The 20,629-nt window shown below is 44.9% G+C and overlaps 1 protein-coding gene across 1 annotated transcript; it reads right to left on the bottom strand.

Annotated features, from left to right (window-relative positions):
- Positions 1–1,030: 1,030 nt before the first annotated feature.
- Positions 1,031–20,265, bottom strand: LOC118367621 (immunoglobulin superfamily DCC subclass member 3-like). The gene is made up of 12 exons (XM_052494435.1): positions 19,963–20,265; positions 11,467–11,974; positions 10,528–10,672; positions 10,183–10,313; positions 9,506–9,643; positions 8,970–9,128; positions 3,614–3,779; positions 3,214–3,464; positions 2,823–2,987; positions 2,354–2,542; positions 2,038–2,154; positions 1,031–1,164 (listed from the first exon to the last, which is right to left on the bottom strand). The coding sequence occupies exons 2-12, from the start codon at positions 11,792–11,794 to the stop codon at positions 1,031–1,033; spliced, it is 1,923 nt and encodes a 640-aa protein (XP_052350395.1). The 5' UTR covers positions 11,795–11,974; positions 19,963–20,265.
- Positions 20,266–20,629: the final 364 nt, after the last annotated feature.

Genomic DNA, 20,629 nt, shown 5'->3' with positions numbered 1-20,629 from the left:
TAATGCAGTTATCTTCAGAGATGAGCCAGCAGCATTTTACCTAATGAGTCATTTTGAATAATAAATGGTCTGTGCCCATTTCCTCTATGGCTATCAATACATTTCCATGGAACTAAAAATAAAATGTTAAAATAAGGCTTTCAGCTTTGGTGTAAAAGACACAAGACAGAAATGGGGCTAACATCCCAATAGTTACTCATGACTACATTGGTACTACTTTTACTTGAAGCTATTATAAAATACCTTTTTTTGTTTGTGGCATTGGCCATTCAACAGAAGTCCTCAACACATCATCTCTTACTCTCAGTTTCATTCTCAATCTCTCTCTCATTCACTGCTAGAACTACGGCTGGACGCTGCAATAGGCAGACTATGGCTAAGGCGTTGGTGGGCAGGTGAGGTGGAGGAACCATAGAACAGCCATTCATTTCTCAGGGTAAGGGGTTGGGGGAGGTAAGTGGAGTGGTGTTTGGGTGCTTTAGCCAGTGCCTGTGCCAGGCTGGCATGGTGGGGGCTGCTCGATGAGGACTTGGCACTGCGCTGGGGGGTCTTGACCCTTAACAACCATCACTGGAGCAGTGATAGAGTCACATCTCTACAGGCAGAAAAGAGAAGGATGGTTATTATTATACTAACCTCTCCATAGGACACAGAATGCTAGAACTGTGAGTGTGTATGGTGTAGAATTGTGCATATTACAGCTCCTTACCTGAGGCACTAATTCAATGACCTCGGGCATGTGGATCACCCCCTCTTTTGGTGGGCCAGCCCGCTGGTTCCTGTCTCCTCCTCGGGGCCCTGACCAGCCATCTTGGGTCCCCTTCCTGCAGAAGAAGCTGGGGAGAGAAGCATTCAAACATGGAATGAGACCCATGTCCTCGAGTCAGTGACTCAATATCCAGGCAATAATAAATAAAGCAATGTACACATTAAAATCCAGTTATTACAGTTAAAGTTATTACACTAAAACCATATTCAAAACATATTCTGTTATTATATATTTTATTATTATATACCAAAAAGTGCTTGCTTACCTGCGGCGGTAGCCAAACATGAGGAACAGCACACAGAAAATGATACATGCCATGCCAGTGTGGATTCCCACCACAATGCCAGTCATGGACCCCTCGTCCTCCTGCTTGCAGTTACATGGGCTCTGCCCACCTAGACAAATACGCACAAAAATGGGTTTTGTTAGTGGAAAAACAGTAGCGGGATACACATACACATACACACGCACAAATGCACGCACAAGTGCCACGACTCACACCATCTGTGGTGTCGATACAGCGATCTGCTTTACCTTTAATATCATGAGGCAAATATTGTCCTTGTGTATATACTTGACACACACTGAGATGTTCAGCAAATACATATTGAAATAGTCAAATAAATAAAAGTGTGTAAAAAAAATATGGAAAGGATATTTCATTATGAAACCCTCATATTACTAATGGTATTCACTAAGTTGATAGTTTTTATTTAGGATAATGTTGTACAGCTTTGTCATTCAATATATATATTTTTTTTAATCACCTAACTTAATAATTTGACATGTGATCTTGCCAGAGAGAGGGCCACCGATAACTACGGACATCTGTGATAATCTAAAGTATCCAACGGCCTCTAGATGTCTTTTGATAAATGACATACAAATCTTGAAAGTTACCAAAAATTCTGGTAGGTAACTGGTAAACTTTGAACGTTTCCAGTAATATACCCTTCCTTTGCAACTCGGGGCGGCAGGTAGCCTAGCGGTTAAGAGTGTTGGGCCAGTAACTGAAAGGTCGCTGGTTCAAATCCCTGAGCCGACTAGGTGAAAAATCTGCTGATGTGCCCTCGAGCAAGGCACTTAACCCTAATTGCTCTAGATACATTTTTCTTTTAAATGTACCCCTGACACACATACTAACAAGACAGCATCATTGCTCCACATCGCCCCCTGGTGCAGTATGTTTGACAGTACCATTTTACACTGACAGTTACACATAGGATCCTGATCCTAAATCAGCTTAAAGGTCCGTGTTTGTGTCTCACCGGAGCTGGTCTTGGCGCTGGTACCACTCTCAGCCAGTGAAACCAGACGCTTGTTGGCAGTGCCGTCCCCATTGCCGTTGTAGGCCACCAATTGGATCTCATACACAGCAGTGGGTTCTGAAACAGAGATGGCCAGGTAGGAAAATCAACCATAGAAAGCGAAACTCTAATACACAGTTACATTCATCCCATTTCAAAGGTCCTTTTGGTACCAGTACCGGCACTCCGCATTGTGAAAATGTCTGCTTTGCGTGAGTCATTGCAATCTGAGACCCTGCAGTGACAGTGGTTAGTAGTATGCTACCTCATCACTTACCTAGATGGGAGATGGTGTGGGTGTTGATGTGACCGGGAAATACTTCCTGCCCCTGGAAGTTGGGCTGGGGGACCTCGCGGTAGGACAGCTTGAAGCCCTCTACCTTGCCCGACTTACTGGGCAGCTCCCAGAACACCTGCATGGCCGTCTTGTTCAGCACCTTGGTGAAGAAACTGGGAGAACTGGGTACTGTGAGGGGAAAGAGGGGAGGGACAGAGAGGATGAGCGGATTAACATACAAATTGAATTCCAAACATGAGAAGACAGATAGAGAACAGGGAAAGAGAGTAAGGCTTCGAATAAACAAACTAAATGTGAAAAACTGAAAAATTTTGCAGAAACAGTCAAATATAGAAAGGTGAGGAAAATAAAAGAGATGAACAAATACAAATATAGGTGCATGAGAAATGAGTCACTCTGATATGCAACTGCTTATCTCCTCTCATTTCATGACATCTACATGACGTACCGCCCCCTAGTGTTGTAGCCACCACAGTGCTGGACTGCTGGCTGGCTCCCAGAGGGGAGTAGGCCTTGAGGTAGATGGAGTAGGTGGTGGCAGGCTCCAGGGTGGTGAAGTCATGCTGGAAGGTGGTCTTACTGACAGCCTCCTGCAGCTCTCTGCTGTCTGGCTCTGGAGGGGACAGCAAACAGGAAGTGAGGTCATCATCTTTGCATCTTACGAGAGGAAGGTATTAAAAAGAGGCAGTCTTGTGTACTACTAGAGTATTACTAGAAGCTCTAGATGCATAACTGTCTGGATTTTTAAAATTAAATTCTCCATATGAATTACATAAGAAAGCAAAAATACGATTCACTTTGGACAATGAAGTTGTATTATATTATAACAGCCTCCTTACCGCCCAACATGCGGATGTGCAGCACATATCCGATTATGCCGTCGGTGACCTCTGGGGCAGGCTGGGCCCAGGTGAGCTGTAGAGTGGTGGGGGACAGGGCCGTGGCCGTCAGGTCCTGAGGGGCCTCGGGCAACTCCGTGGACTGGGTGAGGGCCAGGCGGGCACTGGCCTGGTTGGTGCCAGCGCTGTTCTCAGCAATACACTGGTAGATGGCCTCGTCATCCGTGGTGATGCGCGTCACCGCCAGCGTGCTGTAGGGGGGTATTGTTAAGAGTTGGAGTGACTAATAATGGTGGTGTAATGAATCTATTAATAACATTACTTAATGTTTCATTTGAATCTTATATTTGGAAAATCTAAAAGTATATGTAGATGAGTAAAAACATACTAACTACTGTACCTGTTATTGTTGGTGAGCTTGACGTTGTCACCAGGCGTCAGGATTTTGCCGTTCTTCAGCCAGATGAGGTGAGGCTCGGGGACTCCCTGGGCCATGCAGGTGAACACTGCACTGCTCCCTGCTGGTCTGGAGACAGACTGCGGCCACTGCAAAAACTCAGGAGGAGCTGGGAATAGAGAGAAAGAAAAAGAGAGTGAGCTTCTCCTATTTCGCTACGTGCTATGTAATTAATGTATGTGATGGAATGTTCCACCATCTTGTAATGTCTCAAAGTCTGCTTGGCAATATCTACATTATGTAGTTTATTTCAATTTCATTTAAATGAGAGGGGGTGCGGAGGGAGATGAATAGAGAATGAGATACTGCTTGCCATTATCGGGCTCAGTGGCTGTGCAGTGTTGCCTATGTCTTGCAATTACTATAAAGCACAGTAGAGGGCAGCATAGATGTTTAAGCAATGCACTTGACACAGGTGGACTTGACATTATTCTGACCATTAAGGCTGAGACTAAGATGAGCTCTCAATTTGCCAAAATTATATTTGGGTTCATGGACAGTGTACAAGAGATACAATCTTGATTTAAGTTCTAGGGTTCACTCAATATTTTGTATACCCTGTTTGTGCTCAAATTGTCGAAAGTTACTCAAAGAACTTGAAAAGGATGACATTTCATTCTGTTCTGTGTTTTCTGTGGTCAGAATGTGTGTTTGCCTCTGAATCCAAATCCCCAAATAATCCCCAAACAAGAAAAGCCAAAACATCTCCAACGAGATAAGAACATTAAGGTCCAGACTCGGACTCCAACTGAGCATATGCCAAAACAAGGAGTCCAAAATCAAGTTCATGATCCATGACAGCAGCATCTCGTCCCCAAATTAAAGCGACACCCCTGTCCGTCCCTCTCGTGACACCCGAGTTGAGAGGGACACAGGGTGGGACACAGAGGCAGTCTTGCTGCCACAATGGCATAATGTCTGTGTGCAAAAACCTCAGGCCTCTCCCCCCTCCACACGCATCTCATTGATCTACTACTACCCCCACCCCCCTCGTAAAAATTAGCCAGCTCACAAATCCATTGTCAGGACTCTGGGAAAAGCGGACCAAGAGGAGAGGGAGGTGGGGTGGGGGGTGAAGGGGCTGGGGGCATGGGGGGTTGGGGGGGCCATCAATCAATGGCAGGGATGGATTCTTTTTTTCTAACCAGGGCGCTGGGCCTCAATCTCTTTGCATTAACAAGGGACAGGAAAATAAAAGATGACATACAAGCTGGGCCTATAAAGCTTGTGTACCGAAAAGATAAACATAAATGCTTGGTTTAATCTTGTGGAGATTTGAGGATATTGAGGAGATATATATCTGTTAGGGTTCCCAGGGTAGCAGAACTTGGATATGACAACAAATTGTGTTAAACGTTTTTATATAACCAGAGGAACACATTTAATCTCCCTAACAGTTTTTCTTCCATCTCCAGAACAGAAATCCACCTGATGGCCAAATATTGGTTTCAGGAAAGTTGAAACATTAAGCTGCCATAAATGGCCCTCTAGAGATTTCCATCAGCAACAAACTTTCCAATTCCTTAAGCCTAGACTGACAGGAGTACTCCAAACAGTCTAGAATAAGTGTTTAATAAGTGTGTATTTCACTTCAGCTCCAGCAGTGTGGAGAGCTGAAATTGAGTTAGAGTAAACCACTCAATCAATGGTGTGTGTGTGTGAGAGCCTGGTGACAGAATGGCAGTCAGGGTCATTGTCATTGTCATTCTGTTTGCAGAGAGCTCCCCAGCTGTCCCAGCCTGCCTCTCTGCAGAAGGGACCGATGGGGTAAAGAAGAGGGGGAGAAGGGAGACTGTGGTTAGGGTGAGAGTGCAGGTTTGCTCATTTGAGAGCAAAAAAGATGGCTCCCATTGTGAGAGTGAATGGGGGCTGCTCCATACTACTGCATTTGGGGGAAGTTTGGGTAATGAATCTACCCTCTAGCATCTCTCTCTCCTGGGCTACAGTGCACTTCACACTTGAACTTGGTTGAGGTCATATATTTAGAGTAGAGATGCATTCAAGCCCTGTTAGTTCAATGAGGGTTCGTGGTTCCTATTATTTCAATGAACTGGAGGAGAAACCTGCAGTGAATGTGGGTCTGCCTGTCCCTCTGTCTGGCTGTTTGTCTACCAAAGGTGTGGCTGGACTATCTAGAGTTTTCTGTGTTCCTGCACGTTGCTGTGACTCTTATTGAATATTGTCGACTTCAGCATCCTGGTCACACACACATTTAGGTCCTCAATCATGAAAACCAATCATAGTCATAGATTGGTTTTCAACTGTTTCACACCATTTCTCATACAGAACTAAACCTGAAATATACTGAATATGCTTCCCTCTCTGTAAACCTGATCCCAGTGTAATCAGAACAATACAATGAGATGACCATGACGTGGCTAAAATCGAACATAACTTCCATCATGAGAACGTTCACGACACATAGGTCCCAATCAAACACCTCATGGCAATAGTGAATTGTCCTGACTTCCCTGGAATATTATGCACATATTCAGAAGGTGTGAATGAAAGTGGCTCATGGCTTTCTCTATGCATGAGGATGCTAACCAGCAGCCATGGGAATGGCCTGTAGGCCTACACATAGACGTCCCTTAGAATAAGCTGTTTTGCAAACACACAATGGCTGTCGTGTCCCTTTGTGTCCTGAGCCCTTCTGTGTGTCTGTCTGGCACTCGGTGGCCTCTGTCCCCTGAACTTGGCCTTGCCTGTGTCTGTCGCCTGCAGCTGTGACAAAGACAAGTGTCCCCACAGGCCAGGGAGGTGGAGCAGGGACTGTCTCGCTCCATCAAGGCCTGCCAATCAAAGGCCTATAGCACCCAAACCCCCATCATAGCCCCACCCCCAGCCACCAAAACCTAAACCCCACCCCCAACCATCTCATGCATCATTTCCTTAGGGCCTGCAGGAAGAGGGTTAGGGGTGGGAGGTCAGAGGTCAGAGGTGATCCCTCACTCTGGCACCATCACTCTGCTCCGCCTCCCCCTCCCCCCGGGCACTTGGGCTTTGCTAGCACTGTCTGTTTTATTCTGTTTCTATATCTTGTCTTTTTTCAGTTCTCTGTTTCACAATTTATTCTGTATCTGTTCTCCCTATAGCTCTCCTTTTCTCTCTGTCAACCTACAGATGTAGGATCTTAATTTGATCACCCGGTGGCAGAAAAACTTTCCTGCAATGCACTTGTAGTCTATTTGAAGTTTAAAAAGGCTTCTTAAAATGCTTGTTTGTAAGTTCAACTTTAACATTCCAAACTTGATTCTCCTCTTTTGTTTTGATTTTCCACAATTGTTTTATTATCAAACCCTCCAAAAATGTCCATTAATGGCCACAGATGGTGGCTATGCAGCCTTTGTCTAACTGTGGCCTGCATCTGTCCTGGTCAGGTGGTCCCCTGGTGCAGCCAATTTATGACCCCCAGCAGCCAGCACCCCAAATTAGTTTGGGGGGGGGGGGCAGGAGGCAGGAGGCAGACACAACCAGGGAGATGAGGTCTGAAAGGGCATCCCATAATATGCAAAGCCAGCCCAGACTGGCCCTAACTTGACTTCATAAGACTGAAAAGGTCTGCAGAAGGTAAAGAATGGTCAAGTTCAAGTAGAATCAGTAAACTTGGGAGAGTTTCAGGCACATTGAGGCAGATGGTATTTGATGTGAGATATCAAGTGATTGAGTTAAATATAATTCACATGGTATGTTTTATTGATGTTAGATTTGGGTATAGCCTGAGTCCCTGATATAGATGGTGTTAACATTATGGACTGGATTGTTGATATCTACCCCCACATTAACTGTATGAGTGGTTTTAGAAAGAGCAGAAATGGTATCCACACTGTAACATACAGCGCATACATGTAACATGCAACACATACATGTAACATGCAGCACATACATGTAACATGTAACATGCAACACATACATGTAACATGCAGCACATACATGTAACATGCAACACATACATGTAACATGCAGCATATACATGTAACATGCAGCACATACATGTAACATGCAGCACATACATGTGTTGATCAAGTTATGAAAAAGCGAGAGAAACTAAACCGATTCATATCTGCATATGAACGCTGACTGCAATTGTACTCCTCCAAACCTATTGATGCTTTGATCTCTTTGTTTTCAAATCAAGTTATGCTCTTTGTTCCTTTTCCAACATCAATCAAAAAAATGAATGAATATATTCACCAAGCCCAATAAGGGTGCTATGCCAGATCCTGATTTTGAAAGGCACAGAAAGCAGATATTGATTGATTGAGTTGGGTGGCGAGGACAAGCAGATAGACTCAGCCATTAACACCAGCTACCATTATACATGTACAAATGTGTGTACTACTGTGCCATTCGGCAGTGTATTACTGATGTACAGGAAAGTATCACCTGACTAAACACTCCAACTATGAACACACTCACTCTGAAACTCAAATTTGAGTGTGTTTGTATTTGAGTGTTACTCTGAGTTTATATTTGTGTAAGCATAATTGTGAGTTGAATCCGTGGGATGAACCACCATTAAGATGCTATAGTATAAAACAAGGTATTAAGAGCTAAAATAGGTAGAGCAGAGAGGTAGGTATATAAGGGAGGGTCACCAATAAACGGTATCTCCTCCTTTATCTTTGTCCAGCTGGAGCCCAATATCAACGTCAATATCAAAAGAAAATGTTGGCCAAAAGCAGAACACTAAGGCTCCGTGCCAGGAGGTCAAAGGTGACCAGAAGAGTTGGGGGATGTCAGTTCACCCTTAAGGTCATTGTGAAATCTACCAAAGGTTAATATAGCCTGACCTTCCTAAAATAACCCCAGCATCCCCACCATCCTCCATCCTGCTTATTACCTCTCTCGCTCCATCTCCCCATCCCTCCCCCTATCTCTACCCCCCAAAACAGAGCCCTGGGAGAGTGAGGTGTTCCCCTGAGGGAGACTTGAGATGAATTTCCAAATTGACCCCCAGCCTCTTCTGTAGATCTGGAAAGATCACATAGGGTTGAACCAGATGCTAATAGCTTCAACTTGTCTCCTGATTGGCTGGGTGGAATGTCTAACATGTTTTTTCTACCTATCAACTCATTTCAGATCTAGAGGAGTGTTTTCGGGGTAGTGGCTAGGGGTGCATTCAGCATAGGCCTGGGAGACACCGGTCTGTTGAGTTGATGCTTGAGTGGTTCCTGGAGGCTGGTAATGGTGGGTGGGGGATACATATTGGGGTGGGAGATCTGAAAAGTGCTGTATCAACAAAGCCAACATTAATACTAGTGTGTTTGGTGTGAGATTGATGGGTACTACGACTCACCCTGCACCACCAGTCTGCCCAGCGCAGTACGCCTCATCCTGGTGCCAGGGCGGTTAGCAGAGCACACATATACCCCAGAGTGTTGCAAGTTGGCATCTGAGATCATCAGGTTCCCCGTACCCAGCACCTGGATACCCTCCACCCCGATGGAGCGCCCGTCTGGAGGAGAAGAGAGAGATAAAGAGAAAGAGGGGAGAGTTAGAGAGTTAGAGAGCTGAATGTCTCATCTGTAGCAAACATGGATGATCTATTTAGTACAGAACTACTCAACAATATTAAGGCAGCATTCAGTCAATGTCTGACTACCAAGGCCACATTGAAGTCTTATATCATGTGTATGTTTGCTGTCACTTCTGTAATCCTAAAAGATGTCACAAAGGTGACAATAACAAATTGATTTTACCTGTTAGCGATAACAAATTGATGTTATGAGACAATACTCTCTGTGGTAGAAGGATCTGGTATTGGGTTTGGACAGTGATGTAGGGTGTGTGAGAGGGGACAGTGATGTAGAGTGAGAGGGAGCACAGCCCTACCCAGCCGACTCCAGGACACGATGGGTCGAGGGTTGCCAGTGGCGATGCACTCCAAGATGGCGGTCTGGTGCACAGTGATGGTCAGGTTCTGAGGACCCGACAGAATCACCGGCTCCTTGTAGATCCGTGGAGCTGCCACTGTAGAGAGAGAGAGCGAGAGAGCGAGAGAGCGAGAGAGAGAGAGAGAGAGAGAGAGAGAGAGAAAGAGAGAGAGAGAAAGAGAGCGAGAGAGCGAGAGAGAGAGAGATAGATAGAGAGATAGAGAAAGACAGTGAGAAAGAGAAAGAGAGAGAGAGACAGTGAGAGAGAGAGAAGACAGGAAATGGTGAAGAGGCAAAAATACACTAAATGCACAAATCTATGGGCATATTTGTTATTATTTAAATACAAAAATGTTAGCCTTTATTTAACTAGGCAAGTCAGTTAAGAACAAATTCTTATTTACAATGACTGCCTACCAAAAGGAAAAAGGTCTCCTGCAGGGACGGGGCTGGGATTAAAAATTAATAAATACAAATATAGGACAAAACACACATCACAACAAGAGAGACACCACAACACTACATACATGAGAGACATAAGACAACAACATAGCAAGGCAGCAACACATTACAACACAGCATGGTAACAACACATTAGCAGACACATACAGACTCAGAAAGGACATCTTCACTTACCAGTGACAGTGAGCTGGGCCTCATGGCTGAAGCGAGTGTTAGCGATGTTGGTGGCTACGCAGCGATACACACCACTGTCAGCCTGCCTTACACCGGTTATCTGCAGGATCCCTGTGGGCAGGATGGTGTACCTGAATACAGGAAAGGAGAATTATAGTGTGTGTGTGTTGTGTGTTGTGTGTTGTGTGTTGTGTGCTGTGTGCTGTGTGTTGTGCTGTGTGTGTGTGTGTGTGTGTGTGTGTGTGTGTGTGTGTGTGTGTGTGTGTGTGTGTGTGTGTGTGTGTGTGTGTGTGTGTGTGTGTGTGTGTGTGTGTGTGTGTGTGTGTGTGTGTATCCATGTGTTACCTGTTATCGTCAGTATTCACAGCAGTTCTGTTTTTCTCCCAGGAGATGCTGGCCTCTGGGATTCCGTTCACCTGGCAGGTCAATCTGGCAACGCCACCCTCATCCACCGACATGGACTCTGGGTGTATGTGGAACTTAGGGAGAGCTGTGTGTGAGAGAAAATAGATCAGATATTTTAAATAGGCACATCCAAGACCGTTTTCAATGTCCTAGAACCCGAAAACAACAAGGTCCCTGGAGACAGGTCTTTCTGATAAACTTAGAACAACTGCCCAACAACCTATGGGATTTTGTAATCAATACGGGTAGGGCGTTTTGCCGTGAATCTCCATGGTAACCCCTTTCCCTGAGGGGAGCACCACCAATCCTCCCAAGAGCCATAATCCTGCTGGTTTCTGCTAAATGACTTAAATGTAAATGTAATGTAATGGTTTACCCACAACCCCCTGCACCTCCCAACCCCCAACAGCCCAGTTCTGGTTTTATTTGGCCAGAGGGAGGGGTCAGCGGAGTGAGTGAATGAAAGGTTGTCCACTCAGTGGGGGGTTTAGAGTGGGGGGAGGTGCTGTGGTTATTAATGTTCAGTCCCAACTGGGGGGCTGGTCAAATAATGGAGGAAGGGGTGGGAAGGGAGGATTAAAGCAGACAGGTATGATTTAAAGGCACAATGGGCAGTATCAAATGAATGAACACACATAAAGAATGTCTTGACCAGCATGGGAGCCGGTTTATGTGAGATGTTATGTTCACTTCAATGGCTTGCTAGCCATTTCAAAGAGTTGACATATAACTGCTGCATGCCATGTAATGTGCAACACATGACTCTTACAGTATACAGTATGTGTATCATCTGTCCTATGTATGACTATTAATGTGTGTGTGTGAGGACTCCAATATGTATATGTGCCTGTGCGTGTCTGTGGTGTGTGTATAACTTACATGCCAGCTGAACCCTGGCCTTGCGGCTGATCAACATGCCATAGTGGTTCTGGGCAGCACAGGCATACTCCCCAGCGTCCGTCTCGTTGCTCTCTCTTTTCTTCTGGAAGCTCTTGATCAGGAGAGTTCCGTTGGCCAACACGCTAGCCTTCGGCCCGGTGGGAACGGACACTCCATTGCGCCGCCACATCACAGAGATAGGCCCCTCCCCTTCTACCTGGCAGTCCAGCATCAGGGGCCGGTCACGCACGGCGATGACATCATTGGGCTCCTTCAGGAAGGCCAGCTCAGAGGCTCTGCCCAACACTGGGAGATAGAAGAGGAGCATGGGAGGTCAGGTACTGCTGAAGTTCTCCTCCATTTAGATGATGATAAGGATGATGATGATGGAGGTAAGAGGGCTGACGAAGTTGACAAGGGAGATCCTCAGGACAGAATGGAGCATCTGATGATGATGGTGGTGGTGGTGTTGATGATGAAGAAGAGGGCAATGATGAAAGTAAGAGGGCTGTTGAAAAATGACAATGATGAAGATGAGAATGAGGATGATAATAATGATTGCATACACACACACACACACACACACACACAAAAAAAACTCTTGAAACTGAACCGACATAGGAATATGACCTATCACCTACTATTACACTACTACACCAATCAATCAGTGATTCCAGTACAGAGCCTTCGGAGGGCCAGAGGTTGAAACTCTCCCTGCCTGCAGGCTTTACAATGTTAACCTCAAGAAGCAGAGAAGGGCCAGGGGTGGTGCTCCTCCGTTTATAGAGTCATGAACGAATTGAAGACCACATTTTACGATGCCCACTCAACGTTAAGGTGGGGGGAGGAGGGAGGAAGACACTGAAAGATGGCTGATGAAGCCACCAAAGTGCTGATATCATCGATTTAAGTGGACTTTTTTCATAAATTATTCTCTGTTAACAACCTAACTATCGGTTTTGTGTAGTGCCTTAAGCACATATCACAGTGTTAGATCACCATTGTAAAATATAGCTTCTAGATAGTTAGCAAGTTTAGGAGCTTCCAATACCGACAATATATGGCCATCTGGTTCTGGGGAAATATTGTGAAGCACCTTTCTTGGTGGATAGATTTATAAGAAATAAACAGTGTGTTTTAGAGTTAGAGGAATCTACCATTACGACCCATTCTCTACTGGCATTTTGTATATTGTTTAATGTATTTTCCATGATTCCTCTTTCCCTACAGCTCCTTTATATTGAAATATCAAGTAAAGGTTAAGTTTTTAAAAAACGTAAAAAGACCCAAACTTTGTAAACCAAGTTGTGCATCTCTGCCCAACTAGATGTTGGACATAATCCAGGCCCTTGTGTTCTTAATAACACCTTAATTACCGCTGAATAACAGGGTTGTTAATGAGAGATTAAGAGGGGAAAAAGAGGACGCTGGATTACTGCTTGGCTGGGTTTATAGAGCTAGGCTGGGAATCACACACTGATAAATGGCCAGTTTCATTGAGCAAGAGCAGACAGCCTGAAGCCCTAACTCTACCCCACAATGAGACCCTGTGAAAAGTCAGACTGCCTCTCTCAGTGGTGAGCACTGGTGACAGCTTCATTCTCCAAGCGTGTGTGTGTGTGTGTGTGTGTGTGTGTGTGTGTGTGTGTGTGTGTGTGTGTGTGTGTGTGTGTGTGTGTGTGTGTGTGTGTGTGTGTGTGTGTGTGTGTGTGTGTGTGTGTGTGTGTGTGTGAGAGAGAGAGAGAGAGAGAGAGAGAGAGAGAGAGAGAGAGAGAGAGAGAGAGAGGGGGGGGTATTGGGCTGAAAAGAGAGAAACAACAGCACAGAGGGAGGGGAGCAAAGATAATGTCTTCAGAGGAGTCTGTTTGGGTAGTTTTCAGAAGGGTGAACTTGCACTTGACTTTCCTCCAGCCTGATTGATAGCTCTGTTAGTTACCTCCACCCCCCCATCCTATTCTGCCTTTCACGGTGCCCCCCCTCCTTCCCCCACACGCAAACACAATTAATTCCCAAAACTGCCTTACAATAGTGCCGAATGCCATGGAGCCATTGATGCAAGAGAGGGCCTGAACAATGCAAGAAGTGGGAAGAAGGGGGGAGAGAGAGGGGTTAGGGGTCAAGTTTGGATGACTTCAATGGAGTCTGGTTGGATGACTAGTGATAGCCCCCCCACACACCCCTCTCCCCCTCTATCCCCTTTAGTCATCGCCCACTCAGATGAGAACATCTGCCCCCCTCTTCACTCTACTGCACCCCCTGTCCCCCTCTCCCCTTTTTAACTTGAACTTGGAGGTGACTTTCCCATGCCACCCCATCTCTCACACTACATCGAACCCCGTCACCGATTCCGTCGACACGCTCGTCCCCCAATTATACGCACCATTTGGCGATACCCCTTCTGTTCCCCTTGATTTTTAACCCTCTCTCTTTCCCCTGACCCATTCTAAAGACCGATCCACCTTTCCCAGCTGTTCAAGATAAAAAAGGAGAGATGCTGAGACGAAGAAAAGTTTCGCGAGCTGTGGAATTGTAGCGTGTGACGTCTGGATCCCCTGACCCTGTGACCCTTCCGCTGAACAACAATACACACTACCCAGACACAACAAACATCAACACGGCCGACCACAGCAAACCTCTGCAACCGTCAAACATCCCACCAAAACACGCCAGACAGCTGCTCTTTCTTTCCCAACTCCTTCCCCCTATCCATCCATAGTCTTCCCATCCTCGCCATAGTCCTCTCCCACAGCCCCCTCTCCCACATCAGCCCATTCTGGGAGACCCAGTCTAAACTCCAGCTCTTGGCTCTGCTCCAACACATGCTGTGTAATCTCCACTGCCTCCAGTTGTTTTTTTGTTTGTCCAATTAGCCTCCATTTACTCCATTTAATCCCTCCCCATTTTCCCATTAATCCACCTCCATTGACTACCTCTGTAACAAATAACAACTAACCATAAACGACAGTCTATTCACAGCATAGCTGTGCATCCACAGGACTGATCCTTAAAGCATCTTAATCTAAATGAAGATATCTTCTCGCTCCAGTAGATACCTGATCATTACATTTAGATTCTGGTTATACACTTTTCAATCACTGATATACAATTATTCTCAATCACCTGCACCTTCCAACAACTTTATATTATATGAGTGCATGGGCCATTCTGGGTAAAAGTCCATCATTTACACAATCAATGCACACATGGATGCATGCCAAACAAGCAGCCGCATTACAAGCAATCTCAAACCCTTCGAAAACATAACTTATTTTACAATCTCCTTCATATCTGCTTTGCAAAATAGATCCATTCTGGATTTTAATACTATGACCCAGGACCAGGTCGAAGCTTAAGTCACTCTGGCATGGAGTCTTAGAATAAGCCCCAAGTCACTCTGGCATGGAGTCTTAGAACAGGCCCCAAGTCACACTGCCTGACACAGCTGAGAAGCTTGGGCCCCAGGTCTTTGAAGTTCAGAACGACTACTTGCACTACCCAGAGACACCCAGTCAAGCTTAACATCTGATGAAAGGGGAAGCAGTGGATAATGGAATACCTGGGGATGCAATGCTGGGGATGTACAGAGAGTGAGATGTCGGTCACGGTATCTAAAGATTAGCTGCATGTCAGATCTTCTGTGGGGACATATTGGATTAGAGATATCTGGGGACTTCCATGCTGGGGATAGAGGGAGACTGTAATGTAAGAAGGAACTACGAGGGAAGCAGTTAAGACTGGTGTCAAATTGTGTTGCTTTGAGGGGTGAGAGTGCTGGAAACAGCATTATTTTGGGGTTGCTCAAGAAGGAAACTTTAATAATTTGTTTTTAGTAGTATATTTGTTTCATTTGTGCTTGAAATCAGAGGCATAAAGTGAATGATGATATTATTTATCATCAATGTATGCCATATAGAAGCAGCCAAGCTCAGCTGTGCCTTATGAGTTCCCAGCTGTATTCTACACAGTCAGAATGCAAAGCCCATCTTTACCACTGCAGCCCTGCATTCGCCCCTGTGCCACAGAGTGTGATTAAGTGTTAAGTTTAGGGATAAATTCACCACCCATCTGGGTGCTCATAATAAGCAGAAGGGGGGCTATCCAGAACACTGAGGACAGGGACCCCCGGCCCCATCCCCCTAGCTTTCCCTCACACTCCACCCCCACAAAATCCCAAATCTCTACCCCTCAGCCCCAGATTGTGACCCCAGCCCCTAAAAGGTCATGAGAGAGTTGGGTGAGGGGACTGAGGGGGCCGGGCGGAGGACAGCTTGCATTCGGTCACCAAAGCAGCCCCCTACCCCAGTCCCTTCATTGTTTATTGTCGCCTCAGACTTGGCAGTGAACTTCACAGTTTCCATTGTGACTGTGGCGTGAAGGTGGCTAAGCCCCCCAGGACGATGAAAAGGGGGTTCAGGGTCGAGGCAGAGAAGGCAAACACAAGTAAATCCCTTCATTGGTTGCGTCCTCTCTATATTTTTCCCTGTGTCGGTTTGTATGTTTTTGTGTGTGTGTGTGTGGGGGCTGCTGCTAGTGAGTCAAGCCCAGTTGCAAGTGTGTCGCAGAATCCTTAATTGACTCGTCCCATACTATCCCCTCTCCCTGACCCTGGGAACCCCTGCATGAAGGGGAGAGGCCGGCTTTGGAAATAGACTGATGCCATAGTGAAAATTAACATCTTTTATGTGTGCTTCACTGTGTTCACAGTGCTTTCTCACATTTTTTGTGTTGATAAGCTCCATTAGGTGAAATGGATAAGATCAATGACCATGCTATAATAAGCATAGAATGCTGAAGGCTTAGTTGTATTATCAGCTCAAGTCGAACCACAGGAAGACCCTCTGGTATAGGCATAAACATGCCTTATTACCAGTGGATATTGCTATAGCCAGCAGCTCTCCCTCTCTCCTTTCATCTTTTCCTTCACTAGCCTCCTTCACTCTTCATCATAGCAGAGGGATAGGCACAGATGATGTCTACTGAATTAGGCCTATGCAGGCAGGCAGGCATAATGGATGGAGGGGAGGGGGGAAGATACGTCTGTATAAGTATTGGGGACTGATTCCTGGGCCCAGCTGGGATTGAGGATTGGGGGTGCTGGGTCAGGGGGCTGTGTGGATTTGGGGACTGACGTTGCAGGGCTGGGCCTATTGTCCCACTAATAGGAGTTAAACTCCCCTCTCTAACCCCCCCTTGACTAGCTGCGTGGCACGCTCTTCTTTATGGCTGGCGATGGTGCACCAGCAGATCTGCTCCCAGCATAGCTCCTCTCCTATTGTTTAAACAGCCACTTCTTCATTAATTGCCAGCCAATTTGGCATTAGCGTGTGTGTGAACACAAGATCCTTTTCCCATTGCGCTAATCAATTCACTTACGCACCCATGGGTGTGTTCAGCAAGGGTAGGGGGCATTTCATGACCAATAATTACAAGGGGTGGCATTGTAGGAATGTGGGCAATGTTGGCAACAGATCAAGCATCCATTATGCAACGTATTGAGATAACATATTTAGCTTGTCTGTTATTCATCATTCAACAACCCTTAATAGCCTATTTAATGACAATACATTCTAATGACAACACACTGTGATGATTAATTCATCAGTATTTTAACCCTTGTTCTAACTACATGCTCCAAGCGTATTTTTCATTTATTTTGAGTCTGCTGTAAATGGGTTAGGCATATAATGTTTTCAGCACACTGTGGCCATGTAAAAACAGCACAATCAAAATAAGAAAGATCCGAAATGATCCAACTTCGCTTTCCCTTTGCCTCGGCCTGAGTTCCTCAGAAACATATTAGAGAGATGCAGTGGAGCGCATTTTGTCAAAGCAATCGCAACCCGAATCGGGATGACCAAAATGTATTGACATTGTTGCACAGAAATTGCCTATGTCATCTTGAACTGCTGCTTGTGAAAGTGGCTTCTGTCAAGAAGTCAACATCAGGTCTCATTGACCACCAGCATTTGATTGAATGGATTTCACTTTCAAGAACAGGAAGTCTAGTTTATCTTTAATTGAAAACAATTCCAGAACAAAGGTTGTTCCATGTTTCTATTCAGTAAAAGTGGCATCGGTATTGTTTCATTTAAACTGGTAGATCGAGATGGACATGTTTTTCCAATACTGTCCTCAGAATGCACTTTTACAGGCTTTCTTGATAACTTTCTTTCTTGAGGTCATTAAACCTCAGTGTGTCTTTCTCTTATAAAAGGTTTCATTGTACACAATGTTATTTTCAGTTTGTGTACATTTCACCTCAGAGGGCCTTGGGAGAATTTTGCTCTCAATGTATGAGACCCGTGGTGTAAATTGTTCTTTCACCATGCACATGATACACAGGCAATTTGTTGCCGAGGCAATAACAATCTTATTGACTAATTGGCCCTGCCGATTACATTTCCACAGATAATAAAACGATTCTCATTTGCAATGGAAAAAGTTGCAGCAACCTTTGCTGACAACATTGCTTTGCACTATTGCATTTAAAAAATTGCCAGTGTCGCAAAGGCCTTTAGGTCTTGCTTAAAGTTCTATAAAATATAATGCACCTTGAAACGTTCAACCTACAAACTATACGTCATTCATAACTGCCGTCAAAAAAGGGTTATTGAATAACTGCATTTTATATGGTCAATGCATGTAATTAACTCAGTTTGTAAACTACGGGGAATGTTCTTATCCCTCATACACACAGCAATAACAGCCAGCAGCACTGTTTCTATGAGCCAACTTCAGTCTTATTTGTTATATATGAACCCAGGGTGGGTCCAGCCACATAAGAGGTGAAGAAGTGGGGAGGCCAACAAGAAAGGCTATGAGGCTATGGCACAGAGAGCAAATAAGTCTGAAGGAACCAGGGCCAAGCTTTTGGGCCTCATGGCAGGGTAGAGCCTTGGCCCGGATTCTACCTCAATGTAGATCTTTGGGATTAACACCCCCAGTCAGAGGGGTGTCTGGTTGAGATTTTGAGAACACTGTCTGTGCAGGCTGGGGGAGAGTGTTCGTGTGTGTGTGTGTGTGTGTGTGTGTGTGTGTGTGTGTGTGTGCATAGGTTTTAGGGGATATCTAATAAGGCAGCTGCAGGGGGATTACTGAACACCCAATCCCACACACACCATCATGCCCCTAAATGAGGTGTGTGGGGGATGGGGGGACAGACAGAGAGGGTCTGTCTGCTTTATGTAAATGAAGGTGTGAGGAGGTCAGTCATTGTTTAACCCCAAGTCCAACTGGCTGCCCTGTGTCTGACCATGACGGGTAGATGAGTCTGATCTGACCAAATATCCCTGATGAGATTTCAATACACAAGTGTTAGCCAAAACATCACCATTTCCTACCCTACAGTTATTGGATCTCCAGATATGTTCTTTGCCTGAGTTCAACACTTTTTTATGTGTAGTGTAAACGTGGTTCTAATGGAAACAGTTGCAAACTGCACATATTGTTTAAAAGATGACACAGTGTTTTGGATCAGATGGAGACTTAAACAGCCTGATTAAGGAATAAATGCATGAGAGGCAATAATCGGGTTCAGGGGATGAGTCAAATTTACTAACATGTTCAATGTTAGAATTGAAAGGTTGAATTGGATTATGGTTGTGATTATTATGTAAAGTTTGTTTCGTGGATAGCCTTTGCCATTCATTTGTCTTAAATGGTGTAATCAGAGAAAATAATGTGGGAGCTGACTAAAGTCAATAACATGAAGCCTGACATGATAAAGCACCGTGAGTTCCTGTCCCCGAATTGCCTTACAGAGAAATAAACTTGTGCGTAAAAGGAGAGAGCATAGGCTAGTATCTTTACGCATCGACTGAATGGTGCATCATGGTAGCACACCATTGAAATCTGTGATCAAACATATGTCAACTTTTGTGCTGATAAGACATAATTAATTAAACAAATTGGAATGAAAAACGCTTTTTAAAAGTATCTAATGCTCTTGTATTTCACCTTTCCCGAATCAATAACAAAACAAATTATGTTTTTTGAAGGCTCTCCATTCTGCTATCCACGCATAATGTCAAAGTAACACTATAGACATGTATGTTGAAGGTCAAAAGCCTCCCTCCAAAGACACAGTTGTAAATATCCTAACGGTTCCAACTTGGCCATTCATCTTTACGCGCGCCTTAACAGCCCCCATTGATTTCTCTCATTACACCCATGGTATCCCAGAGGCTGCAAACTACACATGTCCCCTAATCGACACCAATGACTTTATGGAAGACATATACAGACGAGATGGAGTCGACAGGAAAGGAAATAATTGCTTTTACGCAGTGCAAGAGCCAGGTGCACACTAAAGACGCATGGCTTCGCGTTCACCTCAAATACATTAGATACTGAGGCTGCATGCTAAAATCATTTCAAAATCACATGCAAGTAGCAAAACATTCAGTGGGTTCCACATGGAGGACATTAACTCGACGTATACTATCATTACCTATTCAAAGCTCGAACATTCATCCGCTTAAATATGAAAAGCATTACCTGAAGATATGACCACCAATAGAAAAAGCTGAAAATTCCTCGTCTGGTTCATGGTTTAGTAAGAATCCCTTTTAGTTCGAAGTCTAACTGTTATAGCGACGCTTTAATAGCGAGCTTCACTCCTTAAAATGTATTAAATAAAAATACCAACACAAATCTCAAAAAAACATTTCCGCAGTTTCAGTTCCACTGTCCAGCGAACGGCTGGCTTCTGGCCGAGGTTGCTTTGAGAATGTTCTGTTTGCTATTGTAGAACGGCCCTCGCTGGGTTCTGTGGCTATTAGTTATGCGTAAGGTATTGTTGTCCCCGCTGACATCCCGGTCAATGAATGGACACCGATACAACAATAGAACTGGCCAGCGGAGACTGGGGGCATGTAAACGAGCCAATGGCAGGATGGGGGCCAGTCGAAGGGGGTGGCCCCTTCTAAACCGCAAATCATCACTTGAGGGAACTTGCTATGAAGAGGCTCCAGAAGCCAAATGTTGTCTTGATATACAGGTCATCATCATTCTATTGTCAACCTACTCCACCATACATACACTTTAATGCTGTTATAGTGGTTATTGCTGTCAGTTGTTGAGGTGCTGATGATTACTGGCAATGACAATGTTACTGGTACTCCACTAACCACTTTCCAAATGACATTGTGAGCATCTGTAAAAA

This window comes from Oncorhynchus keta, chromosome 34 (genome assembly GCF_023373465.1).
Source record: "Oncorhynchus keta strain PuntledgeMale-10-30-2019 chromosome 34, Oket_V2, whole genome shotgun sequence".
Classification (NCBI taxonomy): domain Eukaryota; kingdom Metazoa; phylum Chordata; class Actinopteri; order Salmoniformes; family Salmonidae; genus Oncorhynchus; species Oncorhynchus keta.
The sequence above is the reverse complement of the archived record's forward strand: the minus strand, read 5'-3'. Positions and strand labels throughout refer to the sequence as shown.

Excerpts from the sequence above, each read along its gene's own strand:
- LOC118367621 (XM_052494435.1), bottom strand. The coding sequence starts at position 11,794 with ATGCTCCTCTTCTATCTCCCAGTGTTGGGCAGAGCCTCTGAGCTGGCC. Across the intron at positions 9,644-10,182 it reads GGCCCAGCTCACTGTCACTG|TGGCAGCTCCACGGATCTAC; the intron begins GTAAGTGAAGAT and ends CTCTCTCTACAG. Across the intron at positions 1,165-2,037 it reads CAGCGCCAAGACCAGCTCCG|GTGGGCAGAGCCCATGTAAC; the intron begins GTGAGACACAAA and ends GTATTTGTCTAG.